This window comes from Leopardus geoffroyi, chromosome C2 (assembly GCF_018350155.1).
Source record: "Leopardus geoffroyi isolate Oge1 chromosome C2, O.geoffroyi_Oge1_pat1.0, whole genome shotgun sequence".
Classification (NCBI taxonomy): domain Eukaryota; kingdom Metazoa; phylum Chordata; class Mammalia; order Carnivora; family Felidae; genus Leopardus; species Leopardus geoffroyi.
This window is the reverse complement of record NC_059333.1, coordinates 144,560,377-144,585,765: the sequence shown is the minus strand read 5'-3', so window position 1 is coordinate 144,585,765 and position 25,389 is coordinate 144,560,377. Positions and strand designations below refer to the sequence as shown.

General features: G+C 36.9%; 1 protein-coding gene across 1 annotated transcript in view; it reads right to left on the bottom strand.

The window, feature by feature from the left end:
* The window catches only part of CMC1 (C-X9-C motif containing 1), a 137,609-nt gene that overhangs the window by 13,154 nt on the left and 99,066 nt on the right, over window positions 1-25,389 (bottom strand). The window contains exon 6 of the mRNA XM_045501010.1: window positions 6,713-6,746. Within this exon, the coding sequence (XP_045356966.1) occupies window positions 6,713-6,746 (34 nt within the window). The remainder of the gene's footprint in view (window positions 1-6,712; window positions 6,747-25,389) is intronic.

The following is a 25,389-nucleotide window of genomic DNA, read 5'->3' as shown; positions in this document are numbered from 1 at the left end:
ACTGTATATAGAAAACCCTTAATACTCCCCCCAAAATCTTACTGGTAACTGAGTTCAGCAAGGTCACAGGATACAAAATCAATTTAAAGAAGTCTGTTGCATTTCTATACACTAATAATGAAGGAGCTAACAGAGCAAATAAGAAAACAATCCCATTTGCATCTGCACCAAAAACTATAAACCCTGAAAGCTGTAAAACACTGATGAAAGAAATTGAAGACAGAAACAAATGGAAAGACATCCTATGCTCACAGATTGGGAAAACAAACATTGTTAAAATGTCTTTACTACCCAAAGCCATCTACAGATTTTACACAATCTCTGTGAAAATACCAACAACATTTTTCACACAATCCTAAAATTTGTATGAAACCACAAAAGGCCCCAAACAACCAAAGCAATCTTGAAAAAGAAAACAAAACTATGTGCCACAATCCCAGATTTCAATTTATACTGCAAAGCCGTAGTAATCAAAACAGTATGGCTCTGGCATAAAAATAAACATACAGACCAAAGGAACAGAATAGAGAGCCCAGAAAGAAACCCACACTCATGTGGTCAATTAACCTTTGACAAAGCTGGAAAGAATATGCAATAGGAAAACGACAGTCTCTTCCACAAATGGTGTCAGAAAAACTGTACAGCAAGATGCAAAAGAATGAAAATGAACCACTTTCTTACACCATACACAAAAATAAACTCAAAATGGATTAAAGACCTGAAACCATAAAAATCCTAGAAGAGAGCACAGGCAGTAATTTCTCTCACACTGGTTGTAGCTATGTTTTTCTGGATATGCCTCCTGAGGCAAGGGAAATAAAAGCAAAAATAAACTACTGAGACTATATCAAAATAAAAAGCTTCTGCACAGGAAAGGAAACAATCAACAAAACTAAAAGACAACCTACTGAATGGGAAATGATATTTGCAAATGACCTATCCAATAAAGGGTTAGTATCCAAAATATATAAAGAACTTCTACAACTCAACACCAACAAAACCCAAATAATCTGATTTAAAAAATGGGCAGAAGACACGAACAGACATTTCTCCAAAGAAGACATACAGATAGCCACAAGACACAAGAAAAGATACTCGGCATTACTCATCATCAGGAAAATGCAAATCAAAACTACAATGAGATGTCACTGACACCTGTCAGAATGGCTAAAATCAAAAACTAAAGAAACAACATGTTGACAAGGATGTGGACAAAAAGGAACCCTCGTGCACTGCTGGTAGGAATGCAAACTGGTGCAGGCACTGTAGAAAACAGTATGGAGGTTCCTTCGAAGATTAAAAACAGAAAGACCATATGATCCATTGGTTGTACTACTGGGTGTTTACCCAAAAACTACATAAACACTAATCGGAAGGGATACATGCCCCCTATGCTTACTACAGCATGATGTACAATAACCAAATTATGGAAGCAGCCCAAGTGCCTGTGGATAACTAAACGGATAAAGAAGATGTGGTGTGTGTACACACACACACAGAGGAATATTATTCAGCCACAAAAAAGAATGAAATCTTGCCATTTGCAACAGCATGGATGAATCTAGAGAGTATATGCTATAGATTATAATGTTATACAAATAATATAGAACAAAAAAGTTCAGAGAAAGAAAAATACCATATGAATTTGCTTGGATGTGGAATTTAAGAAACAAATTATCAAAGGTAAAATGAGACAAACCAAAAAAAACAGATTTTAACTCTAGAGAACAGACTGATGGTTATCGGCGGGGGGTGCAAAACAAGTGAAGGGCATTAAGAGTACACTTATCTTGACAAGCTCCGAGCAATGTACAGAACTGTTGCTTCACTGTATTGTACCCATGACATCAATAGAACACCATGTGTTGTCTACACCGGAATTAAAATTGTTTAAATTAAAACTAAAAAATAAATTATGTATAAAGTTGTAAAAAATAAGTAAGTAATAAATAAATAGATACGTAAAATGGTTCTTAACTCATTTCTCCACTAGAAGAAACTGATTTCAGGAAGCCGTCTGTTTTGTTTTCCCATTTTCCCATGTACCTTCCTAATTTTTTCCAAGGTATTTAAAGGTGTTAATAACAGCAATAAGAATAAAATGATAATGGCAACTGAAATACACTGGTTATTTATTACGTACCAGAAGCTATGCCAAGCACACTTATTAGCTCACTTGAAATATTAGCTCACTTGAACTATTCTTATGTTCATTTACCAGATGAGGAAACTGACCTTTACGTTGATGTCACATTTCCGAGATCATAGAGCTTGGCACAGAGCTTGGATAGAGCTTGGACCAGGCCTTTACTAATTCCAGAAAAATACCCGTAACTACTGTCAAATCCCACTTACTCCTTCCATGATAAGAACACAGGAAAGATCTCCACACCTGGCTGAAATTTCCACGGTCACAAAACAGATTAAACCCAAGCCAGTCAGCTCACATGAGGTCACAACTGAGACCTGGGTGACAGGTGGCCCAGCACACCCCATCATCACCACACGAACAAATACAGTGCAGCTTGCTGCTCGGTTTTATGCTCCTTAGCAATCACCTGAAATAAGGTAACATCAGATACCTTCCTCGCTCTCTGGCCCCACCCGTTTTCTAGGATTCCTATAAAATATAAATATTTAAAATGAGGATTTTTCACGTTAGAAAGTGGCTTCTCCGAAGGGAACCTCATGAAATGCTAAACTCGGTGTTTCAGAGTTTAAGCGCTACCAGAATTTGAAAGGTAGACATTAGCATAGCCTAGTGTTGCTGAGGAAAGCATCAAACCACCCCACCTTTGTAAAAAGACTGCATGTAAGAGGTGCTTTAAGTCTCCCCAGATCGCAGAATCCACGATCGTGAATAACAGCAGAGGTGGAGGCTTTAGGTGACAAAGCAAGGGAAAGAGAGGCGAATGAGCTTGGTTTGTACCATACATTTTTGTTACACGTTTCCTCTTTGCTCCCTCACAGCCTCCAACGTTAAAAGACCAGCATTAACAGGCACTGGTCAAAGCGGCTAACCAAGCGGCCCGCCTCTGAACACGGGTCCTTCTAGGCTCCCTTGCCATCTCCTGGTGGACGCTCTGCCCTCTCCCTCCCCTAAGGAGAAGCAGGACCACACAAAAGTAGGATCAAATGCTTTTAATAACGCAAGCTATACAGGCAACAGACTAACCTCCCGTGCTTTTTCATTTTTGCTAGAGGTTTTACAGCCTCCTCTGGGGGGAGGAATATGAGCCACCAGTGGCATTTACCACAATTCATGGAGGGTCCACGGAAGGATGAGCTGCCTTGTTCCAAACTTCTGGGACTGAAACGGTCAGAGTGGGGAGGACTTCACGGGCCACTTAATCTGAACTCTTACTCGATGCAGAAGATCCTTGTTAATCCATCTCTCTGTTTAAACACTGTGACAACAAAGTCTTATCTCCCAAGGTAGCCAGCTCCTGCGCGTGTGCGTGTTGCATGCGTGTTGCAGGTGTGTGGCGTGTTGGGGGAAGGATTTATAGCCTGGGGGAAAAACCAGTAAATCTAATGCCGCTTCCTCATCCAATACTACAGGAAATAACATCCCTGTTGTTCCCTTGGCCTGGTTCAGAGCCAGTGTGAAAGCTGTTCCCTCCTCCTTATTGGACATCATTTCCAGATTACTGACAAAACGCGGTCACGCTCCTCATAATCTTCTGGTTTCTCAAATTTATTCATGTTTTTAACACCTTGCTTTGCTCCGAAACGGATCTAAAAGAGCTCGGCGCCTCCCTTATAAGACAACATCTGTAAGGACGGTAGGTTTTTCAAATTCTAACACAGTAGGCACTTCAAATATGAAAATAACTATGGCTATGTCTTTCTTAACAAAAGTAAGTATGTATATAAATATATAACAAAAATCCTTTGTAGGGAGTCATTACAAGAATGACACATCACTAGCCATTCCCCACTCTGGTCTTCTCTTAGCTAAAGCCAAAAATATTTTTACCCAAGCAAAAAATAGCCTTTGACACCAGTGAAAGCCACTTATCAGCTTTCTTTTCCTCGAATACAGTCACATCAACAACCAAAGCAGAAACACTGTTCTGTGAAGTACTATGTAGCCACTAAAAGAAAGTACACTGATAGGGAATGATCTCTAGAACTGAAAATGAAAAACAGCTAAGGTGCAGCACCACACGGTAGAGCGTGTGACCATTTCTGTTTAGAATCCACACACATTTGTGTACGTGCGCATGTGTATGTATCTATATTATAGACAGATGTTTACACAGACACAAAATGGCTGTGGAGTAGCAAGTAAGAAACTGGTCATCGTGGTTGCTTCAGAGGAGGAAAAGCGGGGATCGGGGGGCCAAGAAATAAAGAAACACATCTGTACCGTGTTTAGGTAGTCTACACATGGGTCAACCTTCCAAAATGTGATTTAAAAAAAGCAAGCAAGCAAGCAAGCAATAGCTTTGGGTGGAGGAGTGGAGTCCAGCTTCGGCTTTGATGAGCAGCTTTGCTGAGCAGCATGAAAAACTACAATTCGTGCAACTTCCTTCTGAAGCAAGTGCTTTTCCCTGAACTCTGCTCAGCAACAACTTAGCGGCGACCCTTCTGTGTATCACTGAGAACATCCGTTCCTCACACTCTGGGGATATTTCTGCACATAGGCCTTAATTTCATTAAATGTGAGTTGTTCTCAAATACAAATTTGGACATTCCTTTTCACCAAATAGCTACATAGATCTTCCTATTCCCATTATACCGATGCCAAACAAAAAGCACCGTTCCAAGGTAAAATGACACTATCAAAAGTCACACTATTGGCTTTCTTGTAATTTGACACAGTCACAAAAACTGCCAAAATGAAAGAAATCTGACAATAACACGTGCTACCTTACTCATAAATAGGTCCAAATTCTCAGTTTTAAGAAGAAGAAAAAAAAAGAGAATAAAAGACATATTATGCTAAATTTAATTAGACATTTAATAAGTATAGTATCCCTAGTCAACAAGGCAAATCGATCCTTTCAGTTCTGGCTGCAGTTTATTTAAAGACTTTACAATGTTACTACTTAAGAGTAAGTCCTATGGAGGTGTTATCTCACCATTTATATTTTCACAACACTTATGATATTGTTATCACACTCTTAAAATAAATGAAAAGCCCATGCCACATTTCAGACCAATGTAATGCTACAGATTCCAATTTTATTTCTAGAAATATACATTAAAATAATTCTGTATTGCTCACTTTATTCTTGCAATGTTGAACATTAAAAAAAAGTAAAACTAAGGTTTTTGTTTTGTTTTGTTCTGTTTTAGGTCCCAGGTATACTTGGAAAGCAGAAGTTTAATTGCTTGGCTTTAACCTTAGGCACCAGAAAACAGAACAGGATAAAATTCTGACAACGATAGCGTTTTATGACAAAATTATTATGCTTTTAATTTTCTATTAAATTGTGATTTATTATTAGCTTGCTACTTTAAAAATTAGTTTGTGTACAGAATGAATTTAGTGGTGCATTTAATGAGACAAGAAGGTAGGATGATGAACATGAAAAGATTATTTCACATCGTAGTGCATGAGCTATTTGATAATTCTAACATAGTACAAAAGAAAGCTTCTCTCTAGATTGATCATGGTTCAGTTAACATCACTGAATATCTAATACCTCCAACTCAATTAATTCTCACCTGATTAAGATCAGACTGATATTCAAACTAAATCATCTCTCCAGTCAAGTAGAAATCAATATTTCTGATTTTACTTTTAAATTACAATAGAAAATAAAATGCACGCATCTTCAATATGCCAAGAGTAGCTTTTCTATTCTAGTCTACCATGGCATGGATAACACAGTTGATTAAAGAATTATTCTAATTTGAGCACCGATATGTAGCAGAATCTGATTAATTTGAACACAGAGATGGAATAAAGTAATTAAATATATCTTATACAGGGCAAATAGAAAATTGACATAAAGTAAACTTGACTTCTTTAAAACAAACCTCACTATTTATCAGCTCAAGTAGTTAGGAACATGTTTTTATTAAAGACTGATCACTCTGAGAGAAGAGTCTTATTTCAGGTACAGATATTTGTAAGATGGGCAGACACAGTTCTTTTAAAATCAAACTCTTTCTACCACGGTGATCTCCAAAAAACATGCGCACCTACCTAAAGACAACCAAACATGACTTTTCCAGAAAAAAGACATACTGACCCATTCTTGCTAGACAGGGTAAAAATTAGTGAATCCTAACAGAACCAAATGCTTACATATTTGTAACTCTTACTCCTGAAGAGAATAATAGGTTTTCCTCCTCTTTCTTCCTTAATGTCACTTCAAATTTAAGATGGAGAAGAGTAAAGTCAAATTATTTGTTGGAGTAACTGAATACAAAGTATTGTTTTGCTTGTTAGCAAACTCGGTAACTCAGAGGAAAATGACAGAAAATTTTTCAAATTTCAAATACACTGAAGCAAAGCAAAATCACAGTTAATGTACTGTTAGAATTGAAACTACTACAATTTAGAGAATGCTTAGTGTGTGCCATTGTGCATTAGATATTTAATATATACTATGTATATGTCACATATAAAATACTTTTATAAAATACTTTATATATGAAGATATATTTATGTAAAAAATATATTTCACATACATTATTCTCAAACCTCACAAAATGGGTTATTACTACTACTAAATAACGCATAGATGTTACCTACCTTAGATGTACCTTTTCAGGTGTCTTAGATATATCTATTCGTAGAAAAGAACATGAAGAACCAAAAGTTATGCAAATTAGTCTGGAAATAAAAACTTCCAAAATTCATACCCTATGCGAAACAGCCACAGAAGTTAGAGACCATAGCTAAGGGCATTAAAATTTAGATTTTATGGGGGCGCCTGGGTGGCTCAGTCGGTTAAGCGGCCGACTTCGGCTCAGGTCATGATCTCACGGTCCGTGAGTTCGAGCCCCGCGTCGGGCTCTGTGCTGACAGCTCAGAGCCTGGAGCCTGTTTCAGATTCTGTGTCTCCCTCTCTCTGACCCTCCCCCGTTCATGCTCTGTCTCTCTCTGTCTCAAAAAAAAAAATAAAATAAAACGTTAAAATTTAGATTTTATGTTAAGATAGGAATCTCTCCGAAGAAACAGAATCTGATGCTGGGCTGCCTGTACAACTTGCACGCATGGATGCAACTTGGAAGTTGGGCCATTTGCATGTTATACACAAAAGGATATTCTTTGTTTTCATGAAAGACTAGGTTCTATTTTTGTTGAACCACACAGACATTTCAGTTTGATTTTCTTATGACCGAAACACATTTTTGGAGAAATATTTATTATGTATATATACAAAGAATATATATATATATATATATATATATATATATATATACACACACACACACACACACATATATATATACACATGTGTGTGTGTGTGTGTATACACACACACACAAATATTGGTAAACATTATATATATAGAGAGAGAGAGACAGAGACAGAGACAAAGAGAAAGGGAGAGAGAGAGAGAGAGAGAAAGTAACAATACAAGCGGAAAGACTATAATGAACCAATGCACATGCCCCCCTGTTTAAAGGTACAGTAGAACGATCTTCCTTGCAGGAATGGAAACATCATTACCAGATCTGAGGATTTATACCTTTTTTTAGGCTGGAATTTTTGTTTTATGTAAAATGTTGTAATTTTCAATAGTTTAGCCAACTTTGTTTTCAAAGACACTGCACAGAGGAAAAACAAAATATGTCTGCACAATGGCTCCTGGTTGAAAGCTGATGGTCTGTGTCATAGACTTGAAAGGCTTTCTTGAACACTTCACTAGAATAATTATGTACATGTGGCTATCCCTTCAAAAACTACTATCACCCAACAACTACTACAGCCATTGCTTCATAATTATTCTAAATAACTGCAGCCCTAGAGGCGAGGAATTAAAGGCAGACTCTCCAGTCTCTAACTCTCCAGGCCTCATCCTTTCCACGGTGTCATGAAAAGCCATCTTGGTCATGATAGACTTAGCACGTTTACTTCCCTTCAGGAACCAACTACAAGGAATCAAAATGGGCCCTTAACTGACAGTTTACAGTTCCTTCAGGCTAAGCCTTCTCTGTAAATTAATGCTCCAAGAAGCACTTGAGATAAGAGTGTTCCCTTTGATGGATGCTACGTTATAAAATAAAGGGGTTTCTTTTGTTGGTATACTAAATTACCAGACACTCGGTAAACTAACAAAGTTTGCTGCCTTCAAAAGTGTCCAGTGGCTCCGCAAAGCAATGACACACTTCAAATGTTAAACAATACAAAACAAAACCGCAATTACGAAAAAAACGACCACAAATATCACATGACGGTAACGGACTAACTGGCTAAAGAGGGCATGCGCAATGGCTAATAATACCAGTTCGAAGGTAGTGAAAGGACTCATTTCACAGTCAGCCTACTTGAAAGGCAGCACAAAATTTAAAGGACTACTCCAACTATCGTGAAGATAGCAGAATTCCAAGAAATGTAAAACAGCAATCTCTATTCCCCCCCCCCAAAAGTAGTCTATTAAGCAATCTGTGAGTACAAAGGATAAAATGAAAAATTCATTAAAATACATCTGATAATTTTTACATTCCCAGAATCCAATATAAGAGCGATTAATTAGACTCATGCAAAAAGCATTATGGCAAAATCTAACAGGTCAACAACATGGAGGTTGGTCTTAAGCTATTTAAAAGATGCTGCCAAATAAGAATTTTACCTTTGTTCTATATTTACTAGTAACTTTCACTGAGATAATAAAAGTAAAATATAAAATATTTAAAGTATAAAAATAAAAAAAGGATTTGGAAATTTTCCGTCATGAGAAAAAAGTAGAGAAAGTAGCTGTCACGAGGTCCTATTTGTTAGATTCCACAGAGAATATTTTTAATTTTAAAATAGAATGTCAACAGGGTTGATTGAGATAAAGAGAAATAAATTAATGCTAAATAATTACTAAGGAAGTTTTGTTTATGGAAATGAATAATTCAGTGTTTTACAAAGTAAATTCAAACAGCAGCTGCTTTGCTGACATTAAGCTTTCTCAAAATATGCAAACTTTAAAACTAGAGAATCATCATTTTTTTTTTTTTTATGTCAAACAAAGTTACTTCCTAGGTCTTCTGGTTTTAGTATAAAATATTACATGGCTACAAGGGTAACCGACCAACTGTTTAAGGAGCCTCAGCATTACATTTTTCACGGGAGGATATCTGTCACATTCTTGTTAACTGAATATATGCATAAATCCTGGCTTGTTAAGTCTTATCACAGCTGGGGGAGAAAGGAATTCAGATTTCTAACAATCTGTTCCCAATCCACTTGGTCCAGGGTTTTATTCAGATCTCGAAATAAATGTTATGGTTGCCCTGAACTCCACCGCAGCTCCGCTGCTGTCTCCCGACCACCACTTGCTCCCACGTACGGCAAAAGAGCCCTTCCTCCTTCAAAGAGAAATGGACTCAAAACACAGTTTAAAGAAACTGCATACATTACCAATTAAGCTCATGTTTACTAAATCATGTATCCATAGCTTTATCCAAAATTATTTTATCCCAATAATTGATCCATACAAACAGTATCTCATAATAGCAGCGAATGGATACAGAAACTTGAAAAATAATGTTGCCGGTGCCCTGAAAGACCAATGGCGCAGTCGGTTAAGCGTCCGACTTCAGCCAGGTCACAATCTCGCGGTCCGGGAGTTCGAACCCCGCGTCAGGCTCTGGGCTGATGGCTCAGAGCCTGGAGCCTGTTTCCGATTCTGTGTCTCCCTCTCTCTCTGCCCCTCCCCCGTTCATGCTCTGTCTCTCTCTGTCCCAAAAATAAATAAACGTTGAAAAAAAAAAAAAATTAAAAAAAAAAAAAAAAAAAAAAGAAAGACCAATCTGAAAATAAGAGATTTCCAAACAGTCACATAAGACAAAAAGAAAACCCTAAGATTTTTTTTAGGTTTATCTTTTGCACAATGCAAACGGTAGTCTGCAGTTTTAGTGAACCAGGAATACTGCAAACAGTATTTATTTTTAAAAATGAGAGGCACCTGGGTGGCTCAGTCAGTTGAGCCTCTGATTTGGGCTCAGGTCATGATTTCACAGTTCATGAGTGCAAGAGCCGCATCAGGCTCTGTGCTGACAGCTCAGAGCCTGGAGCCTGCTTCGGATTCTGTGTCTCCCTCTCTCTCTGCCCCTTCCCAACTCACGCACGTATGCATTCTCTCTCTCCCTCTCTCTCTCTCAAAAATAAACATTTTAATTTTTTTAATGTTTATTTATTTGTGAAAGAGACAGAGCGGGAGCAGGGGAGGAGCAGAGAGAGACAGACAGACAGACAAACAGAATGTGAAGCAGGCTCCAGGCTCTGAGCTGTCAGCACAGAGCCTGACGTGGGACTCAAACCCACAAACCACGAGATCATGACCTGAGCCAAAGTCGGACGCTTAACCGACTGAGCCACCTAGGCACCCCTCAAAAATAAACATTTTAAAAAATGAAATAGGAAATATCGATGTACACTATGCATTTCATCTATATAAACCTATATATCTACATAAATATATTTCTATTTGCCCAAGTCCTGTTCTAGGCACTTGGCACAAATGAGTAAAACAAACTCAAGATCTCTGCCCTTGTGAAGCTCTGTGAACAGAAGAGACAGAAAGAGACATAATATTGTATAGTATGTTCAAATACGGTTAAGGGTTACAGGGAAAAAGGAGAGAGAGGTGAGGCACATTATGGGAGGGTGGAGACAGTGGGCTGCATTTGACATAGGGTCCTCAAGGTAGGCCCCTCTGAGAATTTGGGGGAAAAACTTAAAAGGGGTGAAGGAATCAGTATCACTTATATACCCAATGATAGTATAATATAAATGCTTTAGCTTCTAATTCTATACACGACAGATTAAAAAAAAAAAAATACTTCGAAGGAAAACAGACCGGAAGAAATAATAACTGTGGCTAAAACTAAATTTCAAGAACTGGATTCCAAAGCACAATACAGGTGTCCAGTCCACCAGCCAAAGGGGAGGGGGCAGGCTACTGATGAAGTTGCCCTTGTGGAAATCAGACAGGGCTTAATCTTAAGATGTCACTAAAATGAAAATAAAGACTAAAGACAAAAGAAAGACACAAAAAGTGATTTAAAATCTTAAAGCAAAAATGAGCTCAGATCAAAATGCATCTATCGAAAAAACATTGTTCACCAAAAGATATTTCTAGGGCAGCAAAATGTGAAAACAGCATTCTCCACCTCTTCTAGAATCTACAGATTCTTTTGTTTTTCTAAAAAATCCATACCATAAGTCAAGCGTCCCTGTAACTTCTACCTGGGTTACAAGAGAAAGAAGAAATAAGTTTAGTTAATTAACCCAAGGCTGCCTCCTACCATAATTAGCTCCCTGTCTTGGAATGACACATCTAGAAGTAGCCCTATTACACCTATGTCCTCTATTGTTTTTAGTCAGAGAACACAGACATATTTCCTTAAAGAGAAAGAGGGGAAAATAATGTGAACACATCCTAGGTGAAAGTTATTTTCTCAATTCACAAGAATGAAATAGCATGAGCAAATTTAGGATGTCTGGTATTATTACTTTGTGTTGACTTTTACTTATCTACGTTAGTTTCCATTCGTGCTTTAACTTACAATTAGAGAGTTATATTTCCTTCTCTTTATGAAATGCAAGTAGTAGTTAACTTCTGATATTTATCAATATCCACACAGCTATACAAATACTTTATCTTACTTATTTAGTAAAATCCTATGAAAAATTTCCTCAAATCCATCTGAAATGGTTGGTAAAACTTTATTTCTCCTACATTATAGAAGAAAGAGAGTTATTTCATATGACAAAAAGGAAATATTATCCCCACATTTTGCTACTTAACCACATAAGCTACAACTTCTAGCTATTCTGTAAGAAAATAAAGCAACAGGAATTTTTGCATATGAATGGGGGGAAAAAAAAGAAGCATGCCTCTGTTTTGTACACACAACAAATGAGTCAGGGTCTCATAATTGCAATGCCAGTCCTGTAACTGTTTTTGATGGAATTCATTAATGTAATTACCCCAGAACTGGCATTAGGTATTACTAAAGGGCATGCAAGTTATGGTAGACAAGGAGATCCTGTGAAAGCACTTCTTACATAGCTGGGCATTAATATTTTAAAGGCCTTTTTTAAAAAGAAGTCACTAACTTCACATTTAGTTTACCCAATTAAAATGCGTTCTTCAAAAAAATAACAAATATCCTCTTCCCTTATTTGAAACCCATACAGTTCAAATTTCATCACACATCCAAATTACACAAGGTCTTAGAAAGGAAATTAACACAAACTCTATAGGACTAAAGGGTTTTTGAGTTAGAAAAAGAGTATTTTTACAAGGCATATGTTTTGCTTTAAAACTGTTTGTAATACCATATATTAGAAATCTCAGACACAAAGCAAATTTTTGTTAAAAGCTGGGTATCTTCTTATCTATGTCTCACCCCCACTGACCTCAAACTTAATGCGTCCAGGCCACTGCTTTGTGCAAATCACTAAAGTCAAACATTTGGCATCGTCATACTCTTCTTCAGGGGTCATCTTTCCAGTAACCAAGTGCTGCTTTTCATTTTCACTGGCATCTCCCTGAAACAAGCCCTCTACTGGTAGCTTAATCAAAGGAAAAGCATCCCCTTCCTTTCATACCTCCTCCTCCATGCAGCCATCCCCCATAAATAGAATGTTCCCCAAGTTCCTGTTAATATGAGAGACTCACACCAATGGCATTAGATCAGCATATATTGATTGAAGAGAGGGTCGACTTGAGATTCAAAACAATCTCAACATCATGGACAACAAGGCCAAAAAAACACTTTAAAGGTGAAATTTCTCAGGGATAAATGCAAATATATGTGGGTTAAAAAAAAAAAAAAAGAATTCCAATTTTAGAATAGAATGACACATAAGCTCAATGCCATCCAAACAACATGAAACAAGATAGAACACCTAAACCCAGTATTAGCGCCCCAGTTGCCCATGCTCACAGATAATTGTGCTCTTCTCGGGGGACCATATATTTAGATGGATCTTGACAAATAAGCATGTTCCTACAGAAAGATGATCAGGATATTGAAAGAAATAAAATCCACAGTGTATATACAGTTGATCCTGGAACAACATGGGTTTAAACTATATGGGTCCACTTATACGTGGATTTTTTTCAATACAGTACAGTACTGTAAAATCTATTTTCTCTTATAATTTTCTTAACATTTTCTTTTTCTCTAACTTACTTTAAGGACACAGCATATAATATATAACATACAAAATAAGTGTTAATTGACTGTTTATGTTATCGGTAAGGCTCTGGTCAACAGTAGGCAATTAATAGTTAAGATACCAGAGTCTAAAGTTATACATGGATTGTCAGCCATGTAGGGGGGAGAGGAGAGGAGGTCAGCGTCCCAAACCCCCATACTCTTCAAGAGTCAACTGTATACACCATGTTATGTACTAACCACATCTTGGAAATCTACCCAGGGTGTGCGTGGCAAAATAGAAAAATTTTCAAGTTAGCCAGAAATGAGGCTCCAAAACGGAAATGAGACTATGATTAGTAAAGTCAGCCTAAATAAAATCTTGGAAGGCCTTACATATAAGAGTTTAGACTTGATTCCTATAGGCAGTGGAGAATGACATGAACTAAACTGTATACTTCAGAAAGTTTTACCTAGCAGCACTTGGGGTAAAGTTAGGGGAAATGAAGAAAAACAAATTTCTAGATAGGGAAAGCTAGTCTATATGCTAATGAAACAATTCAGGCAACAGATATTGAGGATAGTTCTGGGCAAAAAACACAGGATACCACAAGCTCATAAACTCTTCTTCAGTAAGATAAACAAAAGGAGTTTCAAAAGAGGAAAAATTGGTCAGCTGCCACAATAGAAGGAAAGAGGTACAGTCTCGTGCCATAAACTTCAAAATAGTAAAGAAAGCACTCTGGCAAACTCAGCATGGCAAGGCTCGGCATGGCATGGCCCCTAGTCCCATTTTCACCCCTTAGAACACACTGGAAGAAAAAAAAATGAGTTATAAAGTCCTGAGAATCTCCACTAATAGCATTCCTTATTCTTGAGAGCAGCAGACTGAGGGCATAAGTATGAATCCTAGACAAAAGTAAAAACAAAACAAAACATAACAAAAACTCTTAGAATAAAAGCCTCTACCCACCTTCATAGGATCTCAGCAGGGTGTAGAAAAGCCCAGAGTATGCCATTTTTCAAGGCTCCATGCTTAATAGATAGGATAACCCAAAAGTAACCCCACAGGAAGAAAAGAAACATTCCTGAAGGCTATTTAACAAAAACACTGCACTGCTCCTTCTCCCCCTCCCTCCAGGCTTCAGGAAAGTACACAGAAGAACACCTCAGCCCTCACACTATACCACAAGGGAACACAAACATATTAGAGAAAGGTGGCAGGAGTGTTAAAGAGAATTCACCCACAATTTTTCAGAGAAACAGCAGGGCAACTCTGCAAACACCCCCTAAGGAAAAAAGATTCATCTCCAATGTCACACTATATGAGAACTTAATAAAATATAAATTCAAGAAAGCTAGACTTTGGGAATAGTTGATAAAATAGAGGGAAATTTAAGAGGTAAAAATCTAAATTAAAGACCTAAACAAATCTGTAACAGTGTCAATATATTAGAAATACATAAAGAATCAACTACACACAGCTGAAATTTAAGTGAGAGATTTTATAAGAATGACTTTAGATAACCACAGTAAATATAGAGAAAAAATTTTAAAAGCTAATGTAAAACCAGAAAATCAATATGTGGTAGGCAGTTTCAAAGATGGTCTCAAATGATCCCAGCTTCCTGGTATCCATGTCCTAGAATAAACTAAGCCACTTCTCTTGAGAGCAGGCTAAACCTAGTGGTTTCCCTCTGATTAAAGAACCAGGCAAGGTGAAGAATGGGATGTCATTGCCATGGTTAGGTGACATAAGAGCATGACTTCTGTGCTGGTAGCAAATGCTCCTCTGCCTTCCCAGCTTGCGTGCTTTAATGACAAAAATTACCATGAGGGAGAGGCTCATGTGGTAAGGAACAGAGAGGTGGCTTCTGGACAACAGTCAACAAGGAACGGAGACTGTTAGCACAACACCCCCTGAGAGAACTGGATGTGGCCAACATCCACTGAATAAGCTTCCCCAGTTGAGGCTTCGGATGAGAGTGCAGACCCTGAGCCAACTCGCTGACTGCAGCTTTGTGAGAGACCAAAGCAGAGGACCCTGCTAAGTCATGTTAGATTCCTGGCCCACAAAATTGTGAGGCAATAAATATGTGCTGTTTTTAGCGACAAAGTTTTGGGGTAATTTGTTACATAGCAAATAACATCAAGTGATAATCCTATTTCAAAGTTCTAAGGATGATTGGTATCTTTGAGGTAGAGAATTCAAAAAAGAAAATAATATTTTACATGATAATTTAATAAAGGTTTTCTGACACAAAGAACTGAATCTGCAAATCAAAAAGACACAGTATATTCCAAAAAGCACTGATAAAGAATAAACACCTAAGATACAGTCTAGTTAAGTGACCTAACTCAAGAATAGAAAAAGAATTTTTCTTGGGGTACCTGGGTGGCTCAGTCAGTTAAGAGGCTCACTTCCGCTCAGGTCATGATCTCATGGTCCATGAGTTTGAGCCCCCGCATGGGGCTCTGTGCTGACAGCTCAGAGCCTGGAGCCTGCTTCAGATTCTGTGTCTCCCTCTCTCTGCCCCTTGCCTGCTCACGCTCTCTTTCTCTCAAAAATAAACAAACATTACAAAAATTAAAAAAAAAAAAAAGAATTTTTCTCTATCCAAGACCAATCAAAACCCCTATGGTAGGGTGGTTGTAAGGTGGATGAAAATCAGGGTGGACCCAGAATCCCAAGAGCAACATTCAACGCCTTAAATACTAATGCAATGTGTACAAATTTCTAAGGGAAAAAAAATATGACCTAACAATTTTATACCTGTATATGGCAACAAGCAGTCATTTCCAAACATGATAGATATCTAGGATTCTAAAACCCAAAGATTCTTCTTAAACTATTTGACAATGAAATCTAGCCAATCAAGCAGTGAATCAAAACAAAGAAATAAGAGAGGGAGAAGAGGTGGTTAGCACTGAATTTACGATTACAGAAAAGAATATAAGTAGTATTAAATGTCAACGATATAAAAATACAACGTACAAAAAAAGGAACCTAAAAAGCAAGATGTGGGGAAATATAATTACACTTTCAAACCAAGGAATCAATCAATACTGCCCCAAACTATTATATGAAGTTTAAGACATAACAGTGATTCAAGATTAATGGCTCTAGATAATATTTTTTCTTGAGATTTGAGGCACATTTAGACATAATATAGTTTTTAATCAAGAAAATTTACCTGAACTTCAGTAACTCTTTTAGTCTAGCTCAGTTTTGTTTTGCTAAATTCAACTTGAAAAAAATAGCACCTTTTATGTAATCCATGCTGCATACATTCACAGAGAGATACCTGTATCGGGGAATGTTGAGATTTAGGGTAAAGTTTTGGAGGGGGGGTTTCATCTTTTTTATATTCCTTACATTATATAAATGGAGTATTTATAATTTATATTAAAATACTGATGCTATTTTTCTAAAAAATTAACAATATCATGCAGGAGAAAGTAACTACTGAAAGCGTGAATTGGGATAGAGGTACTGAAAATGGAAAATTTCACATATTATTGTAAAGATTCCTGAACTGGGACTAATTACTCTCAAAGGCTCCATCTGATGCTAAGTTTCCAGATCACAGAATTTCCCTGAAATAAAAATCTTTGCTACATGAAAAATCCCTGTTTTCTATTGCATCAAGTTTAGACTTCTTTGCTTGGCTTTCAAGAAGCACCAACACATGACCTCAACTGTAACTAGTCTTACATAATTAGGTGAATCTGCTTGCTGTCCCACCGATTCGTTGTGCTATATTCAGCTTTCATGTTTTTAACTCCTATTTGGGATATCTTCTAAACAGACGGGTATTGAGATGTTAACAATTTATAGGCTATTTCATCCCCAATACTCAGATACGCAGATTTGAATTTTTAAAAAGCTATATAAATCTAACCTAGCTAAAATGTAAAATAAAACATAAAACAAAACATAAAGCCTACCTGCTACATAAAGTTTTTCCTAACATCTTGAAAGTTACTACATTTTTTTCAGAATTTCTAGAGCATTCAGATTTTTCTATATAGGAACTTAACTCTAAATTAATACTGCTGTGTAAATTTGATTAGTCTTAACTCATAAATTTAAAGACAACCTAAAAGAATAGGAAGTTTTAAATATTAAATATATTTAGTTGAAAAAATTTAAAACATTTTGAATTTTATTTTTATTTTTTATTTAATTTCGAGAGAGAGAGAGAGAGAGAGAGAGAGAGAGACAGCACATATGTGCAAGCACAAGCAGGGAAGGGCAAAGGGAGAGGGAGAGAGAGAACCTCAAGCGGCCCCACGTTCAGCTCAAATTCTGATGCAAGGCTCAATCTCAGGACCGTGAGATCATGAGCTGAGCCGAAATCAAGAGTTGACGCTTAACTGACTGAGCCACCCAGGTGCCCTGAAATGTTTTAATTAAAAATAAAATGAAAGGGTGATACAAATAAATCTTATTTGAAATATGTTTTTAAAACTTTGATGTGGTCTTCCCAATCAAATATTTCATATTGGGTATTTGATTTTTATTTTTTAAATGTTATTTATTTTGAGTGACAGAGAAAGAGAGTGAGAGCAAGCAGAGGAGGGACAGAGGGAGAGACAGAATCCCATGCAGGCTCCATGCTGTCAGTGCAGACACGGGGTTTAATCTCAGGAACCAGGAGCCGTGAGATCATAACCTGAGCCTAAACCAAGACTCAGGCATTTAACTGACTGAGCCACCCAGGTGCCCCTCATATTAGGTATTTTAAAAAGAGAATTTTATGCATGTATATAGAATGCTACAGCTTACAACCATTCACAACTATGTGGATGAAAGTAGAGGGTATCACGCTAAGCGAAATTAGAGAAAGACAAGTATCCTATGACTTCACTCATATGAGGAATTTAAGATACAAAACAGATTAACATAAGAGAAGGGAAACAAAAATAACGTAAAAACAGGGAGGGGAGAAAACACAAGGGACTCTTAAATATTGAGAACAAACAGAGCATTGCTGGAGGGGTTGTGAGAGGGAGGGATGGGCTAAATCGGGTAAGGGGCATTAAGTCATCTACTCCTGAAATCATTATTGCACCATATGCTAACTAACTTGGATGTAAATTAAAAAATTAATTGATTAAAAAAAAAAAACAAAGAATGCTGCAGCTTACAAAGTGTTTTAATGCTCCTTTACCTCCAAAAATAATTTTCCAGTTACAATCATCCACCAAAGGGCAATGAGCACGTTTAAACACTAGAAACGATGAAATTGAAAATTATTTTAATTGTTTCAGTAAGAAAGAGTTTATGAAACTTCATAGATTTACCATAGAAATACATTCATCAAAATCCTCTTTAACAAGACACAAGTACTTTTGCAAGTAAGCAGCTAAATATTTATTTGTTCTTCCTCTCAACTATGATTAAAGTATTTACATCCCTTGTTTTGATATTCCAACACATTCAGAATGACAGTTGTAATTATGGTTTTTGCCCTTCACTGTAATTATAAAATCTAAAATTACGTTAGTTGACTCATTGAATAAGACCTAAAACTTTATTAATAAACCCTCAACATTTAATGTTACATTTACAGTGATGGGAAAGAGCATGATAAATCAATGTAAAGATGAATATGGCTTCACTAGACTCCTAAGAACAGGACTTCCATGTATTTCTACCACAAGATGGAGATAAAGTAGATGTATTTACACATTCCAAAAATATATAATTTTTTAAGTTTATTTATTTTTGAGAGAGAAAGAGCGCACGAGTGAGCATGTGAGCAGGGGAGAGGCAGAGAGAGAATCCCAAGCCGGATCCGCACTGTCCACGCAGCGTTCAACATGGGGCTCGATCTCACGAACTGTGAGATCATGACCTGAGTCAAAATCAAGAGCCGGATGCTCAACTCACTGAGCCACCCAGGTGTCCCCAAAATATATAATTTTTTATTAAAACATTTGATATCACTTAGTTCATAATCAGAAAATATAGGCTGACCTTTAAGATAAACAAAAAGGTAACATTAGTTCATATGAGATCAGTTTCAATTAAAGTTATTTCCAAAATATTCTTCTGATAAAAGAAAATTATAAAGACATAAAATGTTTTCATGTTTCAATTCATTTTACATAGGAGACTACCAGTATCTTCAGATATTTTAAGACATACACTGAAGAAGATGACTCATAGGTCTATACCAGTGCCGCCCAGAAGAACTTTCTGCAATAATGGAAATGAAACAATAATCTGCATTATCCAATGTGAAAGCAACAAGCCACACTTGACTATTGAGCATTTGAAATATGACTAGTGCTAAGAAAATTAGGGAGCTAATGAGCCTAGCTAATTTACTAGCTAATAACTGCTACTAAATCCATACCATAGACAGTTTAATATTTTAACATATATATACACATATACATATCAACATCTAATGGTATATTTGATATTAAAATAGATAAAACCTGAAATATAAAAATAAAATGACAAATTAATGGTACAAAAATAGGTTCTGACAATTAATAACTGAGGTTTTTCCATGGCCATGAGAATAAAAAAGGAAAAAGCTCAATATAATGAGAGGAAACAATGCTGTATATTAAAAGAAATAAAGTTTTACACCATCCTTTAAAGGGAATAAAAGAGCATTATTAAAACATACACACACAATACACATAATCTTTTGAAAATATATCAATCACCATGTGAATTTTCATATTTGATATAGAAATGTGCTTAAATATTCAAAACGTCAAATATTAAATAAATGCACACAAAATAAACTCCGTATTTACCACTTATTCAAGTCCAAGATTAGTCAACGTTTTCAACAACAACAACAACAACAAACTGTTCCCTCTTACCAAACAGCAAGTCTAACTGTACAATTACAAAGTAGGGCACTTTGCACCAGAGACAGATTCCAACAAAAATCCATTGGAAACTCAAGCAATTCCAAGCCGGGTACTGTTTAGACTAGAGAGGCAATAACCAGGGTGTTTCTAACCAGAAGTACTCTTCCCATCCAGACAAAGATGCCGATCAAAGGTGCTGAAACCAAAAGGAAAAAATTTCATGATCATGAAAGCAGAAAGATTCACGATCACACCATTTCACTGATGTCTTTATTAGGTTTGGACAGAAAAGGGAGGGAGCCGACCTGAAGTGTTATCGAGGCAACACTGAGGAGAGATAAGAGTGTTAGAAAACAATCTGTAGATTGGTCACCAAATTATTCTTGAAAATATGTTGATGGTGGTTGCGTTATTACGGCATAGGTGCTCTGACTTTAAAACCAAAAGAAACAAGAATGTTTAATTATCAGTAGGTTACAAACTCAGAATGTTCTCATTTGCAAAAAACAGTTAAAATCGGCCTGCCATTGACTGGGCACACTCTAACAGAAAACAAAAAACAGAACTCTTCTAGTCAGCAGATCTACCCCTCCCCCAAAAGATCTCATTAAATGATTTCTGCATGTGCTGTGTTAAAACTGAACCCCTAGAGGGCAACTGAGCTTCAATTTTTACTTCTTAATACACTTCAGTTCCTAACTGCTTTACGGCGGATACCATGACCTCTTTCCTTATACCTTGGAACTTCTTTAAAACAAAAGGTAAATGGAAAGAAGAAACCAAAGATATTCCACCCACTAATACAAAAATAGCATTATTGAGTGTATTCTTTAACAGTGATAATTCAAAGATGAAGAATATGGTATATTCTTAGAGGCATAATCCTGAATAGCACAGATCATAAACGAGTATCAGAATATCAGCACTCCCGTTAGGACGAAGTAACAGATAGGAAAGCCGTACTTAACAAGTCTGTTTAATAAAAAATGCTTTGCATAACTTTACATTCATTAAAGGGCGCGTTAAAATTTATAGGAAAAGAAGGTGAAGAACTTAATCTCAATAACAATTAACCCTATATAAACTACCCAATATAACCCACTATAAGAAAATCAGTTTTCCCTCAGGGTCAAAAATGTGACGAGGTTTCCTAACTGCCCTTCTAAGCTAATTCCTTATCATGAGGTACAAGTGCTGACATTCAAAGAGGCCCACTCACAACATTGATGTACCAAAAAAGAAAAAAAAAAAAAAAAAAAAAAGGAGTTAATATATCACTGTGAAAGAATACTAGCTAGCAAGGCCACTAACCTGTATAATGCAACAATGCTATATTTAACTTTTAGTGAAACGGCTTAAATTAGGCATACACAAGTCTAATATGTATATACCAGCAGATTAACACAACAGAATGAGCTGGGCATTTACTTGCATGACACATGGGATTACAAAAGCAACTTGATAATTTGATTAGTTATGTGTGGTTTTTTACTTTGTTTTATTACTTTATTTAAACAAAATTTTTAATATTTATTTTTGAGAGAGACAGACACGGAGTACTAGTGGGGGAGGAGCAGAGAAAGAGGGAGACACAAAATCCAAAGCAGGCTCCAGGCTCCAAGCTGTCAGCACAGAGCCCGATGCAGGGCTTGAACTCACAAACCATAAGATGATGACCTAAGCCGAAATCAGACACTTAACCAACAGAGCCACCCTTTTTAAATATTATTTTATTTTATTTTATTTTATTTTATTTTATTTTATTTTATTTTACGTTACGTTATGAGAAAGAGAAAGAAACTGAGCAGGGAAGGGGCAGAGAGAGAGGTCTGCACTGTCAGTGCAGACTCTGGTTTCATCTCATGAACTGTGAGATCATGACCTAAGCTGAAAGCAAGAGTGGACACTTAACCAACTGAGCCACCCAGGCACCCCCCTACACATGTTGTTGTTGTTGTTTTTAATCCAAAAAGGTTTTTAAACAATCAACTCTCAGACTTGTATATTTACTTTATAATATGTACTTGTTAACTGGAACAAAATTTTAATTCAATCCATAAAGACTTATTGACTGTAAATGTGCAACCACACAAGGCCTTCCTCCCCACCAGGGTATGTCACCAGTGGCTCAGCGCCAGAACCAGCATCCTCCTGAAGGCACAGGATACATGCACTTGCTGGTTAAAGACCTTTTCTCCATGTCACAATAATTTTCTTCACTAACTTTCTAAACTATTCACATGTGCAATTACTTGTAATTATTCACATGACATCCTGTGGACTCACGGATCCAAAATGATCACAAATCAAACTCTGTTCATGTAGGTTAGAATCTGTATATGAAATATGCCAAATTAAGTATGGACTAATGGAATACAGAGAAGAGAGAGGCTGCTGAGAAGTGTGAAGTTTGTGTGCCATGAGGTCAGTAATTTTCAGAACAGGAAAGAGGGACAGGGAGTAGGATAGGATAAAAAGGGAATCAAGGTTTAAGACTGCAAGAGCATCCTTGGGTTCATCATTTCCTAAGAATCTTTGGCCCACTAGAAAAGAATTTGAAGGCTGACCCAGATAATTTGGGGCTCAACTTCCAAGATGGAAGTAAAAGAAATAAAGTTTCAGAAATAGAAAACACACACATACCCACAACCAAGAATAACAACAAGCTTATAGTTCATATGGAAGAGTGCTCTAGATGGTGAAGTACGTAACTTTAAGATACACAGAATGAACTGAAGACAGAAGTAAAATCCACATGGCCTGTTGCCACGTGCTACTTTAAGGAGCAATTCTGTGTCTGGCCAATCCCTTCTCAACCTTGCCTGCACATTCAAATCACCTTGGGAGCTCTGAAAAAAAAAAAAAAAAAAAAAAAAACACAAACACAAAAACCAATACCTTTCTTTGTAGAGAGTAGCCTGTGCACTGGTATTTTTAACATTCCCAGGTAATCCTAATGTATAGGAAAGGTTGAGGACTACTGATCTAGTGTGAGAGGATAAAATTGTAAAGGCAGGGCAGAGGTTCTACCATAAGAATATGACAATTCGAATCTCATCAGGGAGGATGTGAAAGAAAAAGATAATACAGAAGAAACTACATGAAGCCTTTATCAGTGAGGTACTGAGTAAATAGATCCACTCTGAAAATCATGGGGTACTAATGAAATTAGAATTCCTTAATAAACTCAACCACATGTAAGGCAACCATAAGGTCTCATCTCGAGGACAAAATAAGAGAAAAACAAAAATACCTTTTTCACACTAGTACATAAAAAGTGCGGTAGGTCAAACCTTCAATAAGATCAGAATTTTTCAATGTTTCAGAAGTTTAAATTTTATGAGCCTGGCATATCTTTGGGAGATATATTGGGCAAAGAACAGGATGTAACATATCTTAAGTTTTTACCCTGTATTGACACAATCTAGGATTCAGTGAAATCTCCAGCTCCTTTTAAAGTGGGTATTAAAGGGCGCCTGGGTGGCGCAGTCGGTTAGGCGTCCGACTTCAGCCAGGTCACGATCTCGCGGTCCGTGAGTTCGAGCCCCGCATCAGGCTCTGGGCTGATGGCTCAGAGCCTGGAGCCTGTTTCCGATTCTGTGTCTCCCTCTCTCTCTGCCCCTCCCCCGTTCATGCTCTGTCTCTCTCTGTCCCAAAAATGAATAAACGTTGAAAAAAAAAAAAATTTTTTTTAAATAAATAAATAAATAAAGTGGGTATTAAAGAGGGCACTTGTGATGAGCAATAGCTGTTATATGTAAGTGATGGGTCACTCAATTCTACTCCTGAAACCGTTATTACACTATGTGTTAACAAACCAGAATTTACATAAAAACTTAAAAAAAATAAGAGGTATCAAATGATAAAAAATGAACAAATGAAGAATTGAGAAGGGACGAACGGAAAATTAAGCAGGGAGAGAAGAGAATAAAAGTATAGGAAGGAGAAGCAGAAGAACAGAGGAATAAACAGTAGTAAAGACAGGGAGAGCTTTCTATCAAATTCAGCTTTCATATGACATGGCCAAGGCCATATGGAGAAACTGGTCTTTACTCTGTTACCTCCACACCAGGGTGACAGAAGGTGGCTGAGACAGGTTTTGAGGTAGTGTCCTATGATCTGAACTTTCATGAGGATTAAATGAGATCATATAACAGCAAAAGAAGAAGGAGGAGGAGGAGGAGGAGGGGGGGGGGAGGGAAAGAAAAAGAAAGAGAAAAAGAAACAGAGTTTCAAATTTCCAAATACAGTCTTGACTCTTCTCGGATGATCTACTCCGTGTAGGTGAGTGAATGAGAAAAGTAGGCAAGGGGTCTAACTGCATTAATCTGCACGGAGTTGGAATAAAATTGTTCCTACTGGTCCAATAAAGGTATCTTCCACCACAATAAAGGGCTTTTGTCCGGAACAGCCAGATCAGAAAGGAAATTATCTGAGCTCAAGAATCCAATAGGCTTAGAAAGACAATTCGAAGAGTGAGACAATGTTAATGCACGAAGAGCTGGGTTCTAATCATGTATTTGATATTAACCCATGGTTTGAACTAAGGTTAGTCAATTACCTAATCTCTTACAGAAAGGACACTGAAAAAGATGACATTTAAAGATTCTCCCCATTACTTAAATTCTATGTAATACTTGGCTCTTTGGCAGTGTTACTGACTAGGGAGGTGTAAATATGGGGTTGAACTAGAGAAATAATTTACAGTAAGCACATGGCAAAGTTTAGAATGTCCAGAGGAAGCTGAATTTGTGCATGGTGACCTGAAACTCTTACATAAATATGTCCTAATAAATCCAATTAAGATTTTCTCAAACTTTGCTAATAGAGATATTTCGAATTAAAAAGACATCTAATAGTATGGATTCAGACTTAAATTTGCGCTGTATTTTTTAGTTTGGTTATCATTACAACTGGCTTTGGGGTTATGGTGCACAATCAAAGGGTTAAAAAAATTCAATGCAAACACATTATTTGTTCATGCATTTTAAAGGTAAGGGCATGAATATTACATCAGAATGCAGAATAAAACTATTGGGGTGGGGGGGGGGGGAAGAAGCCGCCTCCCAAGATGAACTTTCAAATTAGGTCAGCAGAAATCAACTGCCATTAAATTAAGAGAACATGCTGCTCTTTAGCTATTTCACCATTCTTGGATCAAAGAAGGTTTTTCTTTAGCTCTGAGGACTCAAAATGTTGTATTTTAAAAATGTGACAAATCAGTCTAGAGAGGGTAATAACATGTGCCTAAGGATAACTGCAAAA